The sequence below is a fragment of the Schistocerca gregaria genome, chromosome 1 (genome assembly GCF_023897955.1).
Source record: "Schistocerca gregaria isolate iqSchGreg1 chromosome 1, iqSchGreg1.2, whole genome shotgun sequence".
In the NCBI taxonomy this organism is placed as follows: domain Eukaryota; kingdom Metazoa; phylum Arthropoda; class Insecta; order Orthoptera; family Acrididae; genus Schistocerca; species Schistocerca gregaria.
In genome coordinates this window covers 215,017,549-215,040,901 of record NC_064920.1, presented here as the reverse complement: position 1 = coordinate 215,040,901, position 23,353 = coordinate 215,017,549, and the positions used below count along the sequence as shown (strand labels likewise).

Below are 23,353 nucleotides of genomic sequence, written 5' to 3'. Positions count from 1 at the left end.
TGGATGAAGGGCAAAAGCCACATTCCATATTCCTAGATTTTTGGAAAGCCCTATCGCAGACTGTTAACAGATGATTGAATTTCCACAAATGTAAATGGCTTAAAGACTTCTTGAACAATTTCCTTGCCTGTCCTACCTCCCCTGCGTACCCTACCGTTGCCCGACCACCTATGGAACGTCTCTTTTCCAGTCGTCCCAGGGCAACGAGACCATTTGGGATTCGTGCCAAGCATTTGCTTGAGTCCCTTGGTATGGAGCGTGTGGCCCCCAACGATAAGGTTTTACTCGCCCGCCTCCCTGGTTGCTCCAGAGGCCCAGCATCCTTCTAGACTTGTCGGAGAACCGGAGGAACTTCACTCCGGCGTTTGTTTTTACCTCCTTATTTTACGATATTTTAAACCAGCACCGGACCATGTACCTGTATTCACAGATGGCTCTAAACAGGGGGACTCTGTTGGTTGTGCTGTTGTCTTCCCTGATCGAGTCGTCAAGTTACGGCTTCCTGCGGCTTTACCATCCTCGATGCGGAATTGTTTTCAATCTTGCGGGCATTGGAGCAGATGAGATGTGTTCCCAGTCTTAAGTTCCTCATCTGTTCTGACTCCCTGAGTGCCCTTCAGACCATGCAACACTTGTACCCAGCGGATACGGTCGTCCAGAACATCCATGATGCCCTACTCCATCTGCAACGGCAGGGGAAGGAGGTTTCTTTCTGCTGGGTGCCGGGGCACGTGGGTATTAGGGGAAATGAACTGGCGGATGTGGCTGCCAAAGATGCATGTTCCCTCCCTCACGTTGTTGAATGTGCTGTCCCCCTCCATGCTGTAACCTCCCTTTTGCGTTTTCGTGTTATGCATCAATGGGAAGAGGAGTGGCTGGCAGTTTTTGACAATAAGCTGTGTCTGGTAAAGGCCACTACGCGACCATGGCGTACGTCCTACCAGTCATACAGGCGGGATGAGGTTCTCCTCACTCACCTCCGCATTGGGCACAGTCCCTTAATGCATGGTTTTTTACTCCGGCGGGAGGACCCCCCCAATCTGCAGTGCTTGTGGCGTCCAGATTACTGTCCGCCACATTTTACTTGACTGTCTTTTATTCTCTGACCAGAGGGCGGTGGTTTCTTTGCCACCGGATTTGCCCTCTATTTTGCAAGACGACACAGCGACTGTGGTTAAGGTCTTACAGTTTTGTGTCCTGTCCAATCTGTTGCCTCGGATTTTAGGGAGAGTGTTTTAATGTGCTGCTGGGTGACTGGCTCACCCAGGTTTTAGGTAAGAGGTCCGCCAGTCACGATTACCTCCTTGTTTCCCTTCGGTATCTGTTCTCTTTTCCTTGTGTTTCCTTTCCTTTTTTAGTGTGTTTCTTCTCCTCTTGTTTTGCCTCTGTATGTGAGCATTTGGAACTGCATCAAGCCTGTGTCTTTTAGCCGTTCTCCTTGTTCTGTGTCCGTCTTCGTCACTTCACCGCATGTGTTCCTGTTTCTATGCGTTTGGGTGCTGATGACCACGCTGTTTAGTGCCCGTAAACCTCAAACACACACACATACACACCTTGAACAATAGAGCCCAGTAGGTTATCCTCGATGGCTGCCGGTGTTTATCAGAGGCAATGGCGTCATCAGGAGTGCTCCAGGGAGGTGTGATAGGACCTTTTTTTTTTCTCTATATTCATATATGATGTGATGGACAGGGTTAGCAGCAATCTGCAGCTGTTTGCTGATGGCACTGTGGTGTAGGGAAAGGTGTCGTCATTGAGTGGCCATAGGAGGAAACAAGATGACTTGGACAAAGTTTCTAGTTGATATGATGAATGGCAACATGCTGTAAATGTAAAAAAATGTAAGTTAATGCAGATGAGTAGGAAAAACAAACCATTAATGTTGGAATACAGCACTCATAGTGCCCTGCTTAACACAGTCATGTCACTTAAATATCTGAGTCTGACATTGCATAGTGATTTGAAATGGAACAAGTATGTGAGGACTGTGGTAGGGAAGACAAATGTTCGATTTTGGTTTGAGAGAATTTTAGTTAAGTGTGGTTCATCTGTAAAGAGACGGCATACAGGGTGCTAGCGCAACCGATTGTTGAGCACTGCTAAAGAGTTTGGGATCCACACAAAGGAAGATATCGAAGCATTTCATACGAGGGCTGCTTGATTTGTTACCGGTAGGTTCGAACAACATACAAATACTACAGAGATGCTTTGGGAACTCAAATGGGAATCCCTGGAGGGAAGGTGATGCTCTTTTGAGGAATACTGTTGAGAAAATTTTGAGAACCATCATTTGATGCTGACTGCAGTGTGATTCTGCTTCTGCCAACATACATTTTGCATAAGGTCTACGAAGGTCACAAAGTGGCTGTTTTAACTGTTGAAACCAATTGTCAGGAATAAATAGTACTGAATGGGATCTTGAATATCAAATTTTCCTCAGAGCAATTACTGATCACTCCCTCTTATCACTAATTATGATAAATTTCAACTTACAGTACTGCAAACAGATTTCATCTTCCACAATGCCACTCGAAAATCCCTCCATCATATGACTACCCATACACAGTATTGGCACACTATGATGGAATATTCACTGTTGTTATCAATGGCTCTTACCTAGATAGCCATTGGCAGACGTAAGCCAGCTTTCACCTCACCTGATACTTGTAGCAGTTCAGGGACAGCAGCGAACACCATGATGCTGTTTACAAGGTCATTGGATGCATCCAACCTTCCAGTGCCAGAGCTTGTGCCTCGCAGGAAATCTCTGCCACTAGTTGTTCTGGATGTCACACATGATTCAACTCCAAATACTGTTAACAATTTGGGGGGGGGGGGGGGGGGGTAGTGACATGGATAGAAAATCATGTTATACTTTATGTGCAGTGCTGTGTAGATTCTTTGTTTATTGATTTTGACTCTATACTTTGAATAAATGAATGAATATATTTTACACACACACACACACACAATGCAATTAACTGTAATATGACATGTTGCATAAATTGTATTTCCTTGTGGCAACCTTAACAAAAGACAAGCATGTCATAGAAACTAAATCTGTATACTATATGAACATTAAGCTATTACTACAATGCAGAATGCTATTAACACTTACGCCAGCTAAATTTGTTGAACATGCATTGCCACTGACAATGCTTGTATGGTATCTTCATTCTAGGAGGACTCCAGCATTGCAATGATTAACACAGTTAGGTAGCCTGCAGACAGGACAGCCCCATTGGTTTAGCTATCTGCATCCATTAAATCAAATGGATTTTATGGCTAAACAGAAAAAGGGTCCACAGATACTTCATGATTTTCATTGTCACTGACTGGTGTATGTCAGTCAACCACCTCTGTCTACAGTAGTCATAGAAGCTGTATCTGTCTACAGTAGTCATAGAAGCTGTATCTGTCTACAGTAGTCATAGAAGCTGTATATAAAAGACATAGTATGTTAAATATTCTTGCATTCATACAAACATTTCATGTCACCTTAAGTTTTTGAAGGTGCCTGTGATAACTGTAATAGCAACCCTCTCATATCTGTTGCACATTTATCCATTATTTGCAAATTCTGGTCAGCAGCTTCATCAATAGACTTGACTTGCCTGAAATCAAGCTGTATGTCAGAACATCATTTTGTAAGAAGCTTTCTTGCTCTTGACTTGACATATTGATAAGACCTATGAGTTTTAGGGTTCAAGAGATCCTTGTCTTCCAGAACTCATCAAAGGCTAGTGCAATTTTAAATACTATAAAATTACGGGAAGGCTGAATGGATCCCAGTACTTACTACAGGAGGTGAAATTTTGTTACTAGTGGTACAAACTAAAAGTATAAAAAACTATTTATAGTTTTCAGAACTATTACTTTCATTGCCAGTGAGGAAAGAGATCTACTTCTGGGAAGATGACGAAAGAGGGGTAGGTCATTCAGGTTCTAGGTAGGTTCCTTTCAACTTGAGGTTGAGGATATTACTTCTCTTTCTAACCTCCCCAACACTGTTCCTCTTTTGTCACTGACAAAAGAACTAGTAGTTCCAAAAGCTGTAAATGGACATACTAAAAGTAGAAAAATGTTTGGCAGTACAGGAATTTCACCTCCTGAAAGTAAGTACTGGGCAGTCATCTGTCTGTCTCTAATTTTACAGTTTTGTCAAATGAATTCACATTTTTATATAACATTTTATACACGAGTTACTGTATTGGTGCACTTTCTACAGTTGCCAGTTGAAAATTGTATGTTCCAGGGTGAATTTTGTTCAGTACATCATTACGGGCCAATGTAATATACTGAATTGTCACACTATGAATTTCAATTTTTGATGATAACCATTGTCGTTATTTGATGACAGTGTGTTATTTGAATGAATTTAGTGATTCAGAGGATCATACTTTCACTTTTGCATCTAAGTTAGACCAAGAGTGGAATAAGACTCTTTGTATGTATTGGAAATTCTTTCCAGTACTTTTCTTATCTTTTGATATTGATGCTAGAATAATTTGGATCAATCTAATTTGCTGTAAGCAGCGTATTTATATTGTGAGTTTTGATGTGGGAAAGCCTGTGTTTTGTCACCCACTTATTGCCAGCGTAAATAAGCATGTTGGGTTCTGTCGTAATAACTCTGATGATTCCATTAAATTGATTTCCCTATCATTTGGTCTTGCAGAATGTCTCTTGATCTGGAATGCGAGCTGCCTATTTAGTTCCTGAGAAGAGACTGTGGATTTATTTTATAGCCTTCGTTGATTCTCTTTAAAGTTACAGAAATAATTACACTCCCATAATATTAGTCTACTATGACGTGTTGACCTGCAAAGACACAAAAACTTGACCTAAGTAGTTTACTCTCCATGGGGAATGGGGCAAGGCCATCTAGGTACCAGGTTGCAAGTGACTCACTTCTTGTAAGGAGAAGGGAGTCACAGATTGGAAAAGGTGTTGGAGGAAGTAGGGGATTAAAGCTACTAGATTAGTAAGTACTGTACCAGTTTCAGTTCAAAAATGATGTGAAGGTCGGATGACGTGTAGGGATAGATTGGAACAGTAAGAGAGAATTAAAAGTGGAAATAATAAGACAATTAAAGGACAGAAGGAAAGGAGAAAGGCTGAGACGTGGGGGGGGGGGGGGGGGGGGGGGGAGAGTGTTTGTGTGTGGGGGGGGGGGGGGGGCTTTGGAAATCAGGGTTTTAAATTCCCTTGAGGAACTTATGTGCTGCATTTGGACCTTGAAAGTAGCTGGCTGTCCACCTGCCGAAATGCTGGTGGTTGTTGGAACATGTCACACAGCTGCATTCCTGAGGTCATTTGCTTATTTGCACTGTTCCAAATTGTTTTATGCTCAAACTTTCGTTGTGTTTTGGAACTGTGTGATGAAGGGGCATGTCCAGTTGGTAATACGGGTGAATGTGAGGTTGGACATGGGTCTGATAGAACAGATGTTTCTGTAGCAGAAGAGTTGTGGTTTAGAGGGATCCCTAAAATCTCATCACCCACTAACACTGCGGCCTTGAAAGCCTCAGCAGCTTAATATGAAGAAATCTTTATCATAAGTATGCCATTTTAGTTCCTAAAACATTATTTATAGCTTAGTTAATACACCATGAAGTAAGTTTAACATTAATGATCTGTTGCAGGTGACCAAAGCAAACGTGCCAGAAGGTTTTATTCAGCCGGGCTTAGCTCTTAAGTACTCGTGTTTGAAAAATTTAGGCAGTATTCATAACCAGTTGGAAGAGCCTAAAGCTGCACTGGAATGCTATTTGAAGGTAATGAAATGTGTCTCAAGCATATGTGTGCTTGTGTGTGTGTGTGTGTGTGTGTGTGTGTGTGTGTGTGTGCACATTAACTTGTCTTTCGTTGGCTGCTTATAATGTTGCTGGAAAGGATTACATGACAGTATTTCAGTTTGTGTTATCTCTTAATTGAATTTGTCCAATATTGAGCTTTAACTTGATTAATATTGAAATTATGAACATTAAATCACTGGAATTTGTAGCTTAAAATGGGATTGTCCAGTTCTTTGGCAGGAATTTTTTTAAGATGAAACTAAAGTGTTAAGTGTGACAGCATCAAGAAGAAATTCAAAGCCCCATACTTGTAGCACTTACACTGGCTGCCCACTCATCTCTGAGAAGCCTGTGTGGACACAGGCTAAAGATCGAGTACACATGCAGCAATGTGTATACAAGCCTGTAATTATGATCTGAAAAGTCACAATAGACCAGTGTCGAAGTATTATGATCACTAGATTTAACATGAAGGATACCATAACACACTAAAATCCAATCTCTACATGCACAATAACTTCATATAATCTTTCCCATGTTTAACCAGCATGTGCAAGGTGGAATGATATAAGTAGAATCAAAACAAAAGCAAATTGAAATTGTAGAGTAATATAGCATCAATAGCTACATTTGGAATAACTCTGCTGTGGAACACTGAAGCTCAAGTTATTGAACAACTGTTCCAGAAATATGCTTGATTGTAATGAGATGTGAAAGAGACCTGTACACGGATCTACTGGAGATGGAAGAAAGGAGAACAAAAAATATATACATTGAAACAACTGAAATATTATCATATTTTGTTTTGGCTAAATCTGTGTTAATAAAATATAAATTTATTTAATACCACATCTTCCATGCTAGCCATCTTTGGATTTTATTTGGTTGTAATGACTGGTTTCTGAGATTACACTCAGTCAGCATGTGACAGTTTGTTGTCTTAGCTCACAAGCATGTGCCTGTCCTGCATTGTGTTGAAAACCTTCAGGTTTGCTCATCATGTGCATGATTGTAATGTATACTTACTAGTAACAAAAGCTGCTCTAGTATGACAAACTTCTCAAGCATTTTCAGGAAATTGAGGTTCAGAGATTGAGCTTCTTGAATACCACACAAGAGCACTTGCCATGTATTCCGATGTGCATTGGAGTTGGGGCATATTTTTTCCTCCTACAATAGTTCTCCATGAAACAGTTTTATCAGTACAATGTGTCACTTTGTTGGGAAAGAAACAGCAACAATACTAATAATATAGACAGTTATTGCAGTCATTGTGGTAAATGCATTGTGAGTTATAATAAGGAATCATGATGAATTATCTTTTATTTATTGGCGCATTCATGCATGTATTGCAATGAAATGATACTAGGACTATACTGACTTCAAATAACATACACAGTATTCGCTAGGATACCCACAACTGCATTGATAAATACTGTTCATTTCATCTCAGTTATTTTTTATACCTTGATTGTACCTCACTATGAATGTACCACATGATTTATTGTTATTATTTTTATTATTATTATTATTGTTGTTCCTTTCCCAAGAAAGACAATTTCCAGTAGTGATATAAATGCCTGCTGAGAGGTTATTAAAGAAAAAAGGAAAGAGAAAGAAAGAAAGAAAGAAAGAAAGAAAGGAACTAAGATCGTGCCTTGAACAATATTCACACAGGCCGCTAGTTTGTCGTCTTAGTCTGTTGTACTAGTGCCTCTGCTCAACAGCTAGCATTCTTGTATGTCATTCAACAAGCTCTTAAAACTTTGAACCGTGATACCTTGAATAGGTGTGAGAAGTGCATGATGCTAAAGCAGCATTGGTTGCATCTGAGTACGTAGTACTATCCTGTGAAAAGATGAGAGAAATACATCACCCATTGGGAATATGCTTCCCTTGTAAGTTTTAGACCATGGTGTATGAAAGAAAGTGGTTATCCTCGTGAACTTTACAGTAGGGTAACCAGTAAAATTTATGAATAAGAAATTTCCACCTTACTGACAGAGTTAATCTCTGTGAACCAGTTGCAATGATTAATTAAAATCCAACAGTGAGGAGTTATACTAATTTACAGAATAATGTTCCTATTGCAGTAGTGACTAACAAATTCACAGTTTTGAAGAGAACTGCTTAGCAAGAGGGAAGAATTTGTCTCTTTGGTTTCAGATAATTTACTTTTTAACTAGACTTCTTGTTAAGGGTTTGTAGAATAGAACAAGAAGCAGATCAGATATTACAATTCAAAGCAGTGGAGAGAATTTCTCAGTGCAATTGGTACTTCTGTTTATGGCACAAACTGCTCTGGTTTGCTTGGTCTTTCTCAGAGTTTCTAATGCTGACATTGTGTTACGCAGTCATCTATTATGTGATAATCAGTTTGCCTTTAGGACAGCCAAAAGTACCAAGGAGTCAGTTCTGATGTTACATTTGATAATAAAACAAAGACTTAAGAAAAACCAAGCCACTTTCATAGGATTTGTTGACCTAATAAGTGTCCATCAATGTAAAGCATTGCAAGATATTTTAAATCCTTGGAAAAATAGAGGTATGTAGTGTAGGGGGGTGCTGGGTAATATGACACAGTAAGAGTGGAAGACTGAGAGAGGAGTGCTTAGATTGAATAGTGTACAAGACACATAAGTAGTCTCTCTCATTTACTGTTCAACCTGTGTCGAATAACCAAAGAAGGAAATGAAAGAAATGGCCAGAAGTGGGATTAAAATTCCATGTGACAAGATATCATTTATAAGATTCATGGCAACACTAGTAACCACTTTGAAAGTGGGGAATAATTGCAGGACATGTTGAATGGAATGAAGTGCTTACTGAGCACAGAATATGAGTTAAGAGTAAACCAACAGAGACAACAGTATTGAGGAGCAATGGAACATAAAAGACCTTGTGAAGACGTCACTGTAAGACTTTTGCTAGGTACTGTTGTTAAAGGTATGGTACTTCTGATCTACAGGTGCATAGCATAACTTTATGTATGAGTAACTAAACTGTATGCAAGCTTCGAGTTATACTGTGTGGTTATAATTAAACTGTCCCTGTTTAACACGTGATAACATGGAAACTAATTACCATATGAGTACCAAACTTCGTAACATTAATGTCCATAATAAGCGGTGTTTAACTTCCATGTTTGACAGTGCCACTGTCTAGTTTCAACTATGGCCACTGGGTGCCATGATCAGTCATCATTATTCATAGTCTCACTCACCTGACCAATCACAGTGCTCTTGTTGACAGTTAAACTTGAGCTTGGACAAAAGGAGCAGGGCATTATTGGTGAAGCTTATCAAAACAATAGTAATTTTGCAGCTGCGTGTTGAGAATATTGCTGGCTGAAAGGATTACGGAAGGGCCCACTTTCTCTGCCTGGCCGTCACTCAGGGAAGAGGCTGATGATTGGTTGCAACACAGGTGGTTGATGAAATTGCTGTTGCTATGATAGACAATGCTGCACGCAATTCCCGATCATCAGTGTGCGTGCTGTGTCACAACAGTTGAACATTCCATGATCCATTTTACGGAAGGTGCTTCAAACCATTCTCAAGTGGTATCTGTAAAAGATCCATATCGTACAGCAGCTTGCACCATAGGACACATGACGATGTGATGACTTCACTCGCTTTTTTCTCATAAGGATTGAAGTTGGTGAGGGCTGGCTCTGGACCATGCTGTAGTCAGATGAAGCTCATTTTTCTCTTGACAGGTGAGATGAATACACAGAATTGTCGATTGTGGGGGATCTTCACCTCCAGTCACTGTGCATGAAGTTCCTCTGTATGGTGAACATGTCAACATATAGTGTAGCTTCACGGCTATGTTCAGCATTGGGCCATTCTTTTTTGAACAGATTGGAATTCAAGGACCAAAGATGTGCAGTATGACGGGCCAGCGTTACTGTGATATGCTTTGCTGCATGTCATACCCACCCTACAGGAGAGAATCGCATCAAACTGACAGTTTTCATGCAAGATGAGGTGCCATCACACGTTGCTTGTGAAGTTCACCTGCTTCTCTGAAACACATTTGGAAATTATAGAATCATCAGCCGATTGTTTCCAAATGCTTGGCTGGCATGATCTCACTCCCTGTGATTTCTGCTTGCGGGGCTACCTGAAGGACAGGGTTTACCAGGGGAACATTCACATATGTCCTGACCTGAAGTGCAGCATATCAAGAGAGGTAGCCAACATACCTACAGACATGCTTCATTCTACTGTGCAGAATGCAATCCTGCACTTTTTGGACACTGATAGGTGCCATATTGAGCCCCTTTGGTAGCAGTAATGGTACCGGTATGTAATGGTATGATGTACTGTATCATCACATTAAAACTGTTTCAATTCAATTGATTCTGCATTTCTTCTCTTCGCCACGGTCTTGACGTTAATACTACTAAGTTTGGTACTCGTACGGTAATTCGTTTCCATGTTATAACATGTTAAATAGGGGAAGTTTAATTATAAACACCTGGTATTTTTGTACTTGTTTCTTAAGAATCATACTTGGTAGGGAAAAGGGAATTGAAACTGATGCAAAATGGATAAAAATCTATCATAATGGCAATGTAACAATTAAACTTTCTAATGGAAACGGTTTTTGAATCCAGTTAGGTTAATAATTCCATATCCTGAAGCACCCAACAAAGAGTTGTTAGTGAACCACCAAAATATTACACAGAGAAACCGAGTTTTCTACCCAGATGGACATTCAGAAATACATCACTCATCAGTCCCCTACAGGAGCCTCAGAAACCAAATTGCACTTATTTTGGACCATGGTGGCTTTTCTTACTTAAAGCTAATATGTATTGTGTGTAATGTAGAAGCAGAAGGATTAATTTATACATAGTTTTTATAGGCACCTTGTCAGAAGTCATTATTGTTAGTAATAATATTTGATTTTGCAGGCAGCTGAACTGGACGACACAGATGTGACATTGTGGTACAGAATTGCATCAATTGCAGTTAAAGAACTTGATTATGAACTAGCTTGTGATGCTTATTTGGAGGTGAGCAGAAATTATTGTGTTCAAAATAATTTGTAGCCTAGCAACAAATTGTTTTTGATTAATGTGAAATTCTTCAAAACTCTGTATACTGCGTACAAGTTTCTTAGTGGTTATGAACCAAATAATCAGTGTTTCATTACTTAATTACTTTTTTAGAACAAAGTTGACCAACCAGTGGCATAACATGCAGCTGAGCAAAACATGCTCAATTTCAGTAGCTGCTTCACAACCTGGACCATCTGGACCCTTCCCTCCATCACCAGCTTCTCTGAACTATGCAGATGGCAGTTGTCCTTAAAACACATCCTCTGATCCTGTAATTGTCCTGCCTCAATCTCCAGCAACCCACTATCCCCATGCCTTTCATCCAACAATTTCTCCTCCCTCCATCCTGTCAACCTCTCCCAGTTCATGTTGACACATTACCTTTAGTATGCATAGCTTCTCACCAGCAGTGGAGTTTGCAAGTGCGTGGGTGGGTGGCTGGATGGACGTGAATACGCCGTATAGTTTGGATGAATTCCTCTTTGGCCAGAAGCATACGTGTTTGTTAGTCTTTTTGTTGTGCTTATGTGCAACTCACCATCTCTATTATATGGTGAGTAGCAGTCTATCCTTTTCACAATATTGTCATCATACCATCCTTAATTTTCCAAAAGTTTCACTGTAGTATATGAAAAGGTGGCAGTCAAACAATGGAAAATCCAGGATGGGATGTAACAGTATTATGGAAAGGAATGTTGCCACTCACCATATTAGCGGAGATGCTGAGTCACAAATAGGCACAACAAAAAGTCCATCACAAATAAGCTTTTGGCCAGTGAGATCTTTGTCAAAAATAGACCCCCCCCCCCCCCCCCCCACACACACACACACATGACTGAAGTCTCTGGCAGATGAAGCCACACTGTCAGCAGCAGCAGCAATGCATGCTAGGTGTGGCAACTGGGTGGGGGGAAAGGAGGGGGGGTGGGGAGGGGGTGGGATAGTGAGGTAAGGGTTGGACTGAAGTGCTTCTGGTAAGTGCACAGGGATGAGATGGATAGGTCAGTTAGGTTCAGTCAGGAGGTAAGATGGAGGGCGGGGAGGGGGAGGGGGATTTTGTGGGGGGGGGGGGGGATGTAGCAGAAAAGGAGAGAAGTAGAAACACTGGGTGCACTGATGGATTGAGGGCTATGTAGTGCTGGAATGTGAACAGGGAAGGGACTGGATGGATGAGGACAATGACAAACGAAGGTTGAGGCCAGGAGGGTTACGAGAATGTAGGATATATTGCAGGGAGTTTTCCGAACTGTGCAATTCAGAAAAGCTGGTGGTGATGGGAAGGACCCATATGGCACAGGCTGTGAAGCAGTCATTGAAGTGAAGGATGTTGTGTTGGGCAGTGTGCTCAGCATCAGGGTGGTCCACTTGATTTTGGCTACAGCTTGTTGGTGACCATTCATGCGGACAGACAGCTTGTTGGTTGTAGTACCCACATTGAAGGCAGCACACAGGTTGCGGCTTAACTTGTAGATCACATGATTGGTTTCATAGGTAGCCCTGCCTTTGTTGGGATGGGTGATGTTTGTTACTGGACTGAAGTAGGTGGTCGTGGAAGGATGCATGGGATGTGTCTTGCATCTAGGTGTATTATAGGAATATGAGCCTTGAGGTAAACAGTTGGGAGCAGGGATTGTGTAGGGATGAAGCTGCCAGAGACTGCAGTCATGTGCACTTGTTTGTATGTGTGTATCATTTGTGACAGTATTTTTGTTGTGACTATCTGCAACTCAGCATCTCTGCTATATGGTGAGTGGCAACTTTCCCTTTCATATCGTCATCTTTATCTGAGAGACTAAATACTTATGTCCATTTAAATTCATATATAGCCAACTCTGAATTTAGTGAGCTCAATAATAAAGTTTTTTTTTTTTTTTCCCCAGGGCCTGCGATGCAGTTCTTGTCATTGGCCATGCCTGGAGGGGCTAATAACTATTTTATATGTGCTGAATGACTATATTGGTTGTTTGATGTATATTTCTCGTGCTCTTGAACTAGATCCAGATTTTCTTAAAGGGCTTGTCATTAGAGATCAGATATTGAAAGAGCAGCCTTCGATTGCAGAGCATTTTGAATTATTTTGCAAAGGCTGGTGAGTATGTGTTCCAAACTCTGTTGACCAAAGTTACTATTTCTTCTTTTTTGTGAATAAATACTAAAAGACTACACCATCTTGAGCACTCAATATTTTATCAACAGCAATTTAGGATCCCTGAAGGAGGAATATGACAGTGATATAGCTGCAAAAGTTATCATTGAAGTTCAGAAGCTCAGGGAAGCAAGACATCATATTACCCAAGAAGCTTTAAATCCAAAACCGATACCCGCAGAAACAATCATCCTGAGGACTTATTCTTGGCAAGTGTTTGGCGAGGCAGTGTTGAAACACCACAGGAAAGCTAAGGTATGAGAAATTTTTGTGCTGTTTCATGTGCAGTTTTTCATTACATGCATGTTGGAACTAAAATGAGTTGCCATTGTCTATCTGTGTCTCCCAATTAAATTGCGATGGCATATTGTTGGACAAGGTTTGAGCTATTGTTTTCCATCCATGCATATGTTACTCCCCATATTTTACAGAACTGGACAAAAAAATCTCAAAAAAGCTTCTGAGTGTGCCATAAATTCTCTGTGAAAATGTTGGAATAAAATCATATTGAGTTTTTCGTATTAATATATAATTTCATTATCAGTCACATCACAGTAGCAGCTTCCATCGATGCATGAGCAGTAATGCCCGACATGTCACAGTTGGTTGACAACACGACAATATTTGATGGTCACAAAACACATTCGTGTGTCACTATCACATCTATGTCTACATTATCACTGTTTTCTGTGTTTCATGTCAGCAATGCCTGCACATGATCTGTAGACATTCAGCCAGATGATCTATCTACATAATTGCTGTTTTTTAATTTCGCACTGGAATTTTTAGGCTTTTTTAATTCCTCCTATGTAAGCTTTCCTCTGACTTGAAGTTTCTGTAATTTTTAGCCTATTTACAAGTCGTATGAGATGACGCATTTCATTATTTTGTACATTTCAATTTAATATCAATATTCATCTAAATTCAACTCAATATCTTTATTGTCTAACTTTTAGTTGTAATAGGGCTCCACAAGCTCTTCATAATTACCACAAATCACTGTCTTAGATAAATGCACTTCCACACTGCACCAACTTATAACTTTGTTGTTGTTGTGGTCTTCAGTTCAGAGATTGGTTTGATGCAGCTCTCCATGCTACCCTATCCAGTGCAAACTTCTTCATATCCAAGTACCTACTGCAATCTACATCCTCCTGAATCTGCTTTGTGTATTCATCTCTTGGTCTCCCACTACGATTTTTACCCTCCAGTATTAAATAGTTGATCCCTTGATGCTGCAGAACATGCCCTACCAACCAATCCCGTCTTATAGTCAAGTTGTGCCACAAATTTCTCTTCTCCCCAATTCTGTTCAATACCTCCTCGTTGGTTATGTGATCTACCCATCTAATCTTCAGCATTCTTCTGTCATGCCACATTTTGAAAGCCTCTATTCTCTTCTTGTCTAATCTATTTATTGTCCATGTTTCACTGCCATACATGGCTACACACCATACAAATACTTTCAGAAATGACTTCCTGACACTTAAATCTATACTCAATGTTAACAAATTTCTCTTCTTCAGGAACGCTTTCCTTGCCATTGCCAGTTACATTTTACATCCTCCCTACTTTGACCATCATCAGTTATTTTGCTCCCCAAAGAGCAAAACTAATCTACTACTTTAAGTGTCTCATTTCCTAATTTAATTCCCTCAGTATCACCTGATTTAATTAGACTACATTCCAGTAGCCTTGTTTAGCTTTTGTTGATGTTCATCTTTATCCTCCTTTCAACACACTGTCCATTCTGTTCAACTGCTGTTTCAGGTCCTTATAACTTTACACAAAGCTAATTTGCAACAGTGATGCATATGTGACAACATTGGTACTTTGCTACCACAGGCAAAACAAATACAGTCATAATCTATACTTCGTGGGCCTAACCATTTTTTACGAAATTACTGTTATTCTCGTAATTATTACCAGTTCAAATCTGACTGTATTTTGTCACAATAAAAAATCAAGGAAATAGACGTTTTCATGTCAAAATATTCTTCTTTCCCAAAGGGGGGTGGGGAGTTAATCATCAAATTTTCGTGGCAGATATGTTCAGTATACGATACAGGGTCTGCTGCCAGATCACATTTTGTAAATCCTGCAATATTTCCTCAAGACAACTGCTTAAAATTGCCAAGTGGCGGCTGCTGGTTGCTGTTGGCAAGTGCTGGTTGCGGGATTTATATAATGTGATCTGTTAGCAGACACGAGAGCAGTATTCTCCACCTTCCATCATTCTTGCAGTTTGAAATGAATACAAATATGTTCATATCTAGTGGCTTCACTTTATGTAGAATAATAAGTTAATTAATTAATTGATAGTATGTGGTTATTATACTTCAGGCTGTAGCTTTACTGCATTATGTAATTGTAGCTACAGTTGTAATTGTAATTCTTTGCTGTTTAGAGTAAAAAAGTTGTGGCTTCAACATTAATTAAGCATGTGACATGCAAATTTCATGCTATGTACACAAAGCATAATACATCCTTATCTTACTTCAGAAGTGACTGAAAAAAGAATCTGGTTTTATTCTTGGCTGAAACTGCTAACAGATGGGCAAAGATATATGTGTTGTGAGCAATTACTCCAGAATAATGGGAGACTCTTTTTTATTTTTATTTTTTTTTTTTAAAGTAGCTATGACTGATAAATTTTTGACTGTCTCAGTTTGGAGAGCACTGTATCCATACTTGGTATGACTGGTCGGCAGTGGTACCCTGACACTGCTACTTACATTGTGCTGTGGGTTTCATCTAAGCCGTGAGAACTGAAAAACGATATGAGAACTCTGACAGTTCCAATTTTTATTATAATTATGCTTGTTATTGTGCCCTGATAAGCCAAAGAGGAAGATAAAGTAAATTCAACATGTGAAGAATTGACTGGTTGCTGAGGTATAAATGACACACAGGCAAGGAAAGAACAAGCTGCTTAATGACATTATGCAGAAATGCATCAATACTGCCATCAAAATCACTGTAGAATGTAATGTATGTACACAGACAACTCAAGGAAAATTCATTCTTTCATATTTGTGTCCTTTGTTGTAAACTGACTCCACTACAAAATTTACATATGAGACATGATCAAAAAGTAACGGGAATTTTTAAATTTTGTCGGCCGCATACATCTGGCTTTCAAATTTTTTAATTGTGTTGCTACGCATATTGCTGATGTATGTTTGCATTTTCAGCTGTTTTGAATATTTAGTTTATTGGTGACAGTCGAAAAGGTTACACACATTTTTGAGTGCCGCCGCCGCCACCACCATCTAGTATTGCCCAAGTACGAAATATCATTGATCCAGGGCTGATGCGTAAAGCAGCTTGACTTATAATGATTTTGCTGTTTCCTTTTCGTTTACTGCTCTCACATCAAATGGAAAAAAAGTGATTTCTGTAGCTGGGAGCTGTCAGGTGAATTTAAATACATTCACGTAATTACAGAAGGTTAAAATATGTTATTAATTACAGATTGTAATATAATTTCCACCTTTCTGACAGTCGAGCATTTATCGTCTTGTAGAACAATGACATTATTTTTGTTGCTTTGCTAAAGAAATTCGGCTTTTATTTATCTTTTCTGCTGAGGCAGCTAGTTTGTTTGAAATGAAGTGTTTAGTTCCACACTATTGGCTAGTTTCAACTGTTCACTGAATTTCAAGTACACATTTTCATCTTTTAGCACGTATGGCATTATGCCATAATAAAGAACCAAACATGGGACAATAAAGGGCTGGTACTCCAAGAAAATTTACGTCCTAATAACTACACTGAAAAGCTTAATATCATATTGAGGCCTACTTCGTTGGCAATCTGGACATCTGCATGTGCACTTTAATGCGAATTATTCATTTCAGTATGCTTTGAGAAATTCCAACTCTCTTGAAGTTTCCTCTGATCCCTTGTTTCTTTTGTGATATAATGTAAAATCTTTTAATGTTTTACGCATAAGAACATACGGGTTTCCTACGTCATCATAGCTGTGCAAGAATGGGGACACTTTTTACCTAGTGCTCTCTTCTGCTGCTGGAACAAATCTATTTCTAACAGATTGAGGAAAATATTACAAATTGTGGTTTGAAAAGTGTTATTTTCAAAGTAAATTTCCTTTTACACAAGATGAACTATGTGCAAAAATTTACGATAAATTTCTTAAATCCCAGAGCGTTTGAATCTCATTTAAAAATCATCTCTTTGGTAACAAGCCATTTAGAAAAATTTCGAGCCCAGGAGATCAGAGATTTATGCTGGTGTTAAACATTTTACTGGCACATTTGTGTGATGTGTCTTAAAGTGCAAACACACAAGAAAGATCAACATTATATGTGAAAGTTTAGCTTCTCTTGTAGCTTATTAATCTTCTTTTCCTGTAGCAACACTATGTATATTAATTTAAACCATTAACTTTTCCTGTTTGTGTTTTTTGCCCTAATTAACAGTGATGTTGTTATTGGCTGACTACATCACATGTCCTATGTTCTGAATATCCGCTGTCATCAGCTTGCGAGATCATGTGACATGATGCTTACTAAAGTGCATCACAATGTCCATTTCAATGCTTTGGAAAGTAACATGTGGTGTTTGGTGAAATTCGAATTTGTACTTTCGTAATACGAAAATATGCAGCTTATATGTTGCTGCACATCGAAGAACTTTTCAAAACGTGTTGTTGTTGTTGTTGTTCCCCCCCCCCCCCCCCCCCCCCCCCCCTGAGTTTCGTTTTCTAAAGTGCTGGGAAATTCTAAGCCACTGTATAAAACCATAACCATTCAAATGATAGATAAATTTTACAGTTCCGAGGGAAAGTATATTGTCACTTTACATGGAAAAAGTGTATTTTGACCCAGGAGAAAGTTTTTTTTTTTTCCCCCCCACCCGGAAGAAAGTGTATTTTTAACCAGCAGGAGATCTGGGAGAAATCTGGGAATTTTTTTTCCTTGTCCACGTATACACCCTGTATTAACTGTACCATGATTGTTTAGTTTCTGCAGTCCTCATTGCATTATTCTAGTAAATGCTATATTGTCTACAAGTAGGAAAAGCTCAAGAATTGCTGTTGACTGTGGTCTTTTTATTAGAGGTTAGAATCCTCTTTTAACACAGTCTCTCTTAGAAATGGTTTTCTTTTTCTCAACTGGGTTTGACAGACAGAGATTTGCCATTAGTTCTTCATCTGCTCATAACATTAGAAACAAACAATGGAAACTCCAGGTAGAAATATCAGCAATATAGGAAGAAATAGATTGCTGCTTACCATAAAGGAGATATTTTAAGTTGCAGACAGGCATAATCAAAACACACATACATAAAACTTTCAGCTACAGCCTTCATCAACAAAAGAGGAACACACACCATTCATATGCACAAGCAAGCACACCTCATACATGCATGACTGCCACCAACCAACGACCTCACACATGACTGCCACCACCCGTATCTCGGCCCAAGCTGCTGATGTTGGTGATCTTTTTCATTGTGCCGGTTTGCAACTTAACATTTCTTCTTTATTGTATGTATCAATCTATTTTTTTCCTACATTGTGAATAGCAGAAGCATCAGCTTTAGCAATCCATATTGCATCTGTGAATGTTTTCACATATTTTGTACTGACAAAGTGGTCACTAACAGTTCGTCTTTGTCAAAAATTTTTGTGGCTCGATATGAATGGATGTTAATAAAACACTATATTCATCAGACTCATTGTCACCTCAGAATATTTTCATGAGATCTTACAGTTTGGGGCGGTGGAGGGTGGGGGATGGGGGGGGGGGGGGGGGGGATAATAGAAAGAACAATGTCAGATTGTAATATTAGACATGAGTGGTGACCCTTGATGATTTCCAGCTATAAATTGCTTCTCCTCTTATTGAGATTTGTTTAACAGATTGTGTTATTTTTTACTTGCTGTGGAGGTACCAACAGTACTGGCCACTGAAGCGTATGTAACTTCCTTAATTGTCATCGGTGAATCATCTCTTCTTCATCATTGGCACTGAACACAGTTTCCTTGTACCTTCCTTATTAGGAAATACTTTGTTTATCGCGTGACACCAGTCAGGAAATTTCCTGTGTGACAAGTTACCAAATTGGATAGTAATGCATTGATTTTATATCTAATTTTGAATCTAATGGGTCTATAATTTGATTTGTTCTTGGTGCCAGTTGTGATAACACACTCGCTCCCTGTGAACCAAGAAATGTATCCTAGCCAAAGGTCTATGAACACTTCCATAAAATATCTGTTACGTGCTTGTCTAATACAACAAGGGGTTTGCATTGTACTTTAGGCCAAACTTTCAGTGGCTGAACAATCTACTTACATATAATCAGTATGTTATTTTTGTAGCTGGGTCATTCCTTGGTTGTAGATGTAACATATGTACAACTGATATCAAAGTATTGACATGGAAAAAACCGGGGGAAGAAAATAAACAGATAGACCTGAATTTATTGGACTGTCCAGCTCAAAGTTAAGACTGAATCCTATAAAAATAAATAAACTAGAATGCTGGTTGTGTATAATCTCAATTCACCCAAATACTTGGTAACTCTGCAGTTCAGTAAGACTTAACGTAAATTCCCACTTTAGTGTATTGGAAACTGATGGAAAGCAATCTCCATAGAGTAAACACTGTAGTAATAGCTAAAGGAGGTCTAACGAGGCTGTTACTTTGGAATAAATAGCTTCAAATGAGTGTGTGGAGAACTTAGCCATATAGTATAAATAATGTCTTACAGTGTCCATGTTTCTTTTAGTAAACAATGTATGTCTCATTTCAGCGTCTTTGTGCTCCAATTCGTCTGGTATTAGGTGATCCTAATAATGTTGAACTGAAAGAAAAAAATGAAACAGTAACTTTTGAGACCGACCAGCGAGGAGTGGTGGATGAAGATAATGGAGATAATGATTGTGGTGAAGATGATGATGGTGGAAGTGAACAGCAGCAGCAGCAACAAGGTCTTTTTGTCATACCTAATATTCTTTTGTTAGGCTTAATACAGCAGGATAAATCTGAAGCTATGAAATTAGTACCAGTTTGCCGGTTACATACAAAATGATATATCATTTTAAGGATACATGCATTCTTATGTGTGCTCTTTTTTTCATTATTTTTTTTGTGAAATTTTGAAATTTGAGTGATGTAGCATTACAAATATACAGGGTGAGCACAAAGTCTTGCTCAGATTCTAACAATTTATTACAGAATAACTGTTTGACATAATAATTTACATTTGATGTCATTACATAGGTTAGTGTCAACAGTTTTTTATTTTATTTTATTTTTTATTTTTTTATTTTTTATTTTTAAAGACTATTTATGTTAGTAAACCTCAACGTCAGCTACCTAGGTAGCTCGAAAAATGCCAAGGTGGTATTCCAGTTCCCGCCAGGTGTTTCGTAACGTGTTCTGTCACAGTCCCCACAGCAGCTTGTATCCTAGCCTCGGTTCATTGACTTCAGCAAATGGCGTGACGAAGACTATGATATAGCCCCAGAAAAAAAAAAGTCAAGGAGCAAAATGTCTGGTGAGGGGAGTAATGTCCGGATCGGTGGATTGGAAGGAATGGTCCAACACCCTGGCCACCCCACTCTCCAGACATTATGCCCCTTGACTTTTTTTCTGGGGCTATATCAAGGACGGAGTCTTCATCATGCCAGTTGCTGACATTGACAAACTGAAGGTTAGGATAAAAGCTGCTGTGGGTACTGTGACAGAACACATGTTAAGAAACACATAGCGGGAACTGGAACACCGCCTCGACATTCTCCAAGCTACCAAGGGAGCACACATTGAGGTTTATTAACGTAAGTGGTCTTAAAAATACTAGTTACACTAACCTCTGTAACGGCATCAAATGTAATGTATTATGTCAAACAGTTATTCTGTTATAAATTTTTATGATCAGGACAAGACTTTGTGCTCACCCTGTACATTGCTATTGTCATGGTCATAATTTTGAATGCGAAGAAGAATCAGTGATAGTTATCAGTTTGTAATGTTATAGTTACAAATTATAGTTACAAATCATAAATTTACTAAATTTAGGAAAGTGTAATATTTAACATTCTCTGAACCGACTTATATTTATGCTCATATGCGAATGGATCCAAATAAATGTTTTTCTGAGTGCTGTACTATTAATTATGAGCTCTGAATGAGTAGACATGCCAGGCATTTTTAAGAATTTGTGTAATAAGTAACTATGGTGTGATCATTTTTAGGGACTGCTTGGCTGTGTTTCTGCAGCCATAATTTTACTCCCTGGGTGCAAGCACGTGTGCACTCTTTTCTCTCTCTCTCTCTCTCTCTCTCTCTCTCTCTCTCTCTCTCTCTCTCACACACACACACAGTGAAATTCAACATTTTTGTAGTATTTTTATGTGAAGGTACCAAGTCCAAACTCAAATGCCACAGCAGCAAAACAATACCTATTACATATTCTATACCTAAATTTGATTAACGCGATACACACCTCAATGTTTGCTTCAGTACACTGTGAAAAAACTGAAGAAGTTTTGAATGGCTCTTTAGATAACTTTATCACAGTTCAAAGTTAAACTGTTTTATTTATGTTCTTATTTTCTCAGGTTTGAACATACAATGTGAGTGAAAGCCATACACTCGTCTAAATAATTACTTCACAATTCATAAAATGCTACTAAATTCTAGCAATTAAATTAAAAAGAAAGAAAAGGAAGGAAAGAAGACACAGAAACAAAATTTTGGAGATAGTATGTACAGAAATACGAGGGCTATCCACAAAGTACATTACGTTTTGGAATTAAAAATAAATAAAGTATTGGAATTTTTTAAAAAATTATATACAGATGAAAGCCGCACTTAAATACTACTTTTCTACATAGTTGCCATTTAAATTAAGGCACTTATCATAGCGATGGACGAGCTTGGAAATTCCTTCGTCGTAAAATTCGGCCACCTGCGCCTTCAACCACATGGTTACCTCTTCTTGAAGCTGTGCGTCGTCATCAAAATGCTGCATAGCCAACCACTTCTTCATTGCTGGTAATAAGGGGAAGTCACTCGGTGCCAGGTCGGGACTGTACGGCGGATGAGGAAACAACTCCCACTTAAAAGATTCGAGAACTTCACGAGTGGCATTTGCCTTGTGGGCCCGGGCGTTGTCATGAATCAGCAAGATCTTTGAGCCCAACTTTGCCCTGTGCTTGTTTTATATTGCTCTTCTGAGGTTGTGCACAGTTTGGCAATGCCTTTGAGAGTTTATTGCAGTGCCTCTTTCCAGGAAATCCACAAAAACCACACCTTTTCTGTCCCAAAAGACTGTCGCCATCACCTTCCTTGCTGACATTGTCTGCATGCATTTCTTGGGTTTTTGGGGGGAATTAGTGTGCCCCCACTGCATTGACTGCAATTTTGTCTCACAGCTCACGCACTTAACCCATGTTTCTTCACCAGTAATGATGCAATCGAGTAATGAGTCACCATCTTTCTCGTAAGCGTCCAAAAATGTTAACGCTGCAGGCATTCGCTGATTTTTGTGAATCTCTGTCAAGATTTTTGGTATCCATCTTGCACAAAAGTTGTGGTAACCAAGCTTTTTGGCAACGATTTCGTGCAACAAACTTCGTGAAATTTGTGGAAAACTCATAGAGAGTTCCGTTATTGTGAAATTACGATTTTCGTGGACCGCAGAATCGACTTTTTCGACAAGTTCAGCAGTCACTATGCTGGGTCTTCCACTTCACTCTTCATCGTGAACGTTAGTTCGGCCATTTTTAAATTTTATGACCCATTGATGCACTCCACCTTCAGTGATTATGTTGTCCCATACACTTCACAAAGCTGCCGATAGATTTCTATCGGTGTACAGTTCTTTTGCAGTCAGAAACCTTATTACAGCACGCACTTCACACTTCGTGGCATTTTCAATTAACGCTGACATTTCAAACTGTCACAGTAACTCAACGAAGTACAGCACGAACCTCTCACTAGCATGGCAGGATGCTGACTGAGCGGCGGAATGCCGTGACATTAAGATGGCCACACTAACCCTCATATATCACATTACAGTGAAAGGGTCTGGAATGCTGGAAAGATCCCCTACAGAATAAATGGAGTTTACCTGGGAAAGTATTTCATCTTGGAGTTTTTCAGCTCAGCTGGAAGGCTAATGAAAGTGGGAAATGCAGCATAGCACACATCTTTTGATACTATTTTAAGTGTTATCCATCTGTAAAGATCTAACTTGAAATGTTTACTCAATCCCGCCCTGGAACTGAGCTATCATGAAATGTTCTTGTTTCTGGTGTGAGTTGGTTTAGGAATAGTTTTTTCTGTGTACCGTTAGTCAGCAATT

General features: G+C 39.2%; 1 protein-coding gene across 1 annotated transcript in view; it reads left to right on the top strand.

Moving 5' to 3' along the window:
* Nucleotides 1-23,353, top strand: part of LOC126337005 (calcineurin-binding protein cabin-1-like) — a 237,068-nt gene that overhangs the window by 32,220 nt on the left and 181,495 nt on the right. The window contains exons 3-7 of the mRNA XM_050001253.1: nt 5,646-5,777; nt 10,720-10,821; nt 12,747-12,955; nt 13,063-13,267; nt 19,796-19,973. Of these exons, the coding sequence (XP_049857210.1) occupies nt 5,646-5,777; nt 10,720-10,821; nt 12,747-12,955; nt 13,063-13,267; nt 19,796-19,973 (826 nt within the window). The remainder of the gene's footprint in view (nt 1-5,645; nt 5,778-10,719; nt 10,822-12,746; nt 12,956-13,062; nt 13,268-19,795; nt 19,974-23,353) is intronic.